The 2,252-nt window shown below is 59.5% G+C and overlaps 1 protein-coding gene across 4 annotated transcripts in view; it reads left to right on the top strand.

Moving 5' to 3' along the window:
• The first annotated feature begins 974 nt into the window (after positions 1 to 974).
• The window catches only part of SLC25A35 (solute carrier family 25 member 35), a 5,879-nt gene continuing 4,601 nt past the window's right edge, over positions 975 to 2,252 (top strand). For 3 of the 4 annotated variants that reach the window (XR_002482141.1, XM_021713966.1, XM_008061132.2), the window contains exon 1: positions 975 to 1,884. Coding sequence is in view for 3 of the 4 variants with exons in the window: in XM_021713966.1 (XP_021569641.1) it covers positions 1,510 to 1,884 (375 nt within the window). In the remaining variant the exon portion in view is untranslated. The remainder of the gene's footprint in view (positions 1,885 to 2,252) is intronic. The other variant, XM_021713967.1, reaches the window with a different exon arrangement.

Here is a 2,252-nt window from a genome sequence, read left to right as displayed (position 1 = left end):
CGCTACCACGCCCGGCTAATTTTTGATTTATTGTAGAGATGAGGTCTCGCCACGTTGCCCGGGCGGGTCTCGAACCCGGGGGCTCAGGCAATCCGCTCACCCCAGCCTCCCAAAGCGCTGGGATTACAGGCTGAGCCACCGAGCCCGGCTCACCCCTCCATTCTTTAAGCCTTCCTCTTCAAGCCCATCCCAGCTAGTTTCACCTCTCACTTCTCTGGTGATGAGGAACTGTTCCCAGTCTCATGAGCAATAACAGGAGTCTAGAATCTCAGGCTCTCCCACCACTTGATTCCTCTCTGAAACCTAAACCTGACTGTAGAAGGGATCAACATTCCCACCGCGCCCTGTCCTGCCTTCTCCACCTGGTTGGTGTAAGGATCAAAATCGCTTCAGGTTTTGACCGAGTTCCTTCTCCAGCTCTCGGTGCCCGGCATCCAGCCACACCCTGGGGCTCCTTAGCCTCGGGAGACAGGTCTAGTCCAGCAGGTGTGGCCTATCTCCGCCCGCGGGCGGGGCCGCAGCTTCCGGGCTCTGCTGGCGCCTGCACAGCGCAGCGCGTGGACTTGCACTTAGGCGACCCCACTCGGTCATGACCCCACCTGGTCATGGAAGTGAAAGAGGGGAGCCCTTCGCCCTCCAGAGCAACCCCAAACAGCCTAGTGGGGGACTGCCGCCTCCGCGCTCAGCCTCTGTGTCCATCCGGGAGCCGCAGGTCCCACCTGTCCGCCCCGCGGGTGGCAAACGCCCTGTGACAAACGCTCTGGCGCCGGGCGGAGGAGAGTTAAGTCCAACCGCCTCTCATTCCGTGGGCCGGGTCGCCGAGAGCACCTCCCATTGGCCGCGGAGCCGGCTCGGCGCTGATTGGCTGAGGCCCACGGCTGCGGCTCTCGGAGTCTCCCCATTGGCGCGGCGCTCCGGGGACCGGAGTGTGGTGGCCGGGCCTCCACAGGCTGCCGGGGCTGAAGCGGCTGCCTGCTGCGGGAGCTGCCTGGGGACGCTCATCCCTGGCCGGAGTCCTGACTTCCTTCCTGGACCCAGATCTCGCTGCTGTCCCGGGGCCGCCACCGGATTTTCTCCCGGATCCTGTTCCTCCTTAGCCTCCTTTCTCCTGCCTCCTCGGCTTCCATCTCCCGACTCCGCGTTTCCCTCCTCTTCTCCCCGGCCCCGGTTGCCCGCCACCCCGAGCCATCACACCTGCCGTTTCCCTGTCTTTTACCCCTCCTTGACCTCAAATCCCTTGACCAGCAGAGCCCTACCCTAATTTTCTCACCAGAGTCTCCTAAATTCCTCTCTCTTCTCCCTTTGGCAGCACCTGACTCCCAGATTTCGGCCAACCCTTGACCTCTTGACATTTGACCCTGACACCCTTGATTCCAAACCTCTAAATCCTTACCTTCTGCATCCTGTACGCTGAATCCAAGGCCTTCCCCTGTTTTCCAACCCCCCCCCATTTCTGAGACTCATTTTTACTTTCTTACTCCGGCCAGTTCCTGCTACTGCTATCGCAACATGGACTTCTTGATGAGTGGCCTGGCAGCCTGCGGAGCCTGTGTGTTCACCAATCCCCTGGAGGTGGTGAAGACCAGGATGCAGCTGCAAGGAGAACTGCGGGCCCCTGGCACATACCAGAGGCACTACCGAAACGTTTTCCATGCCTTCTTCACCATCGGCAAGGTGGATGGTCTGGCTGCCCTGCAGAAAGGCCTGGCTCCTGCCCTCTTGTACCAGTTCCTGATGAATGGCATCCGGCTGGGCACCTATGGACTGGCTGAAGCTGGGGGCTATCTGCACACAGCCGAAGGCACCCTCAGTCCTCCCCGCAGTGCAGCTGCTGGGGCCCTGGCTGGGATCATGGGAGCCTATGTGGGGAGTCCCATCTACATGGTAAGAAGGGGGGTCTTTCCTGGGGTCTTCAGGGCAGACCCTTGATGCAGGGTAGGAGTCTGGTCCTTCACAAACACATAGAGGGCAGGGTGCTGTCCTCCTGCAAGCAGGGAAAGGCATCAGGAAAGTGCTGGCAGACTTTAAGGTCTTCTAATTTGCCCTATACACATCCATCCAATGGATGCAGTTGAGGTTATGGGCTTTGGCATCAGCCTTCCTGGAACTCAAATCCTGGCTTTGAAAATTACTAGTTGCCAGGCTCGATAGCTCAGCCTGTAATCTCAGCACTTTGGGAGGCCGAGGCAAGTGGATTGCCTGAGCCCATGGGTTCAAGACCAGCCTAGGCAACTTGGCGAGACCTCATCTCT

This window comes from Carlito syrichta, unplaced genomic scaffold (assembly GCF_000164805.1).
Source record: "Carlito syrichta isolate Samal-C Ts95f unplaced genomic scaffold, Tarsius_syrichta-2.0.1 Scaffold305117, whole genome shotgun sequence".
In the NCBI taxonomy this organism is placed as follows: domain Eukaryota; kingdom Metazoa; phylum Chordata; class Mammalia; order Primates; family Tarsiidae; genus Carlito; species Carlito syrichta.
Note: the sequence above shows the minus strand (reverse complement) of the source record. Positions and strands in the feature narration are given on the sequence as shown.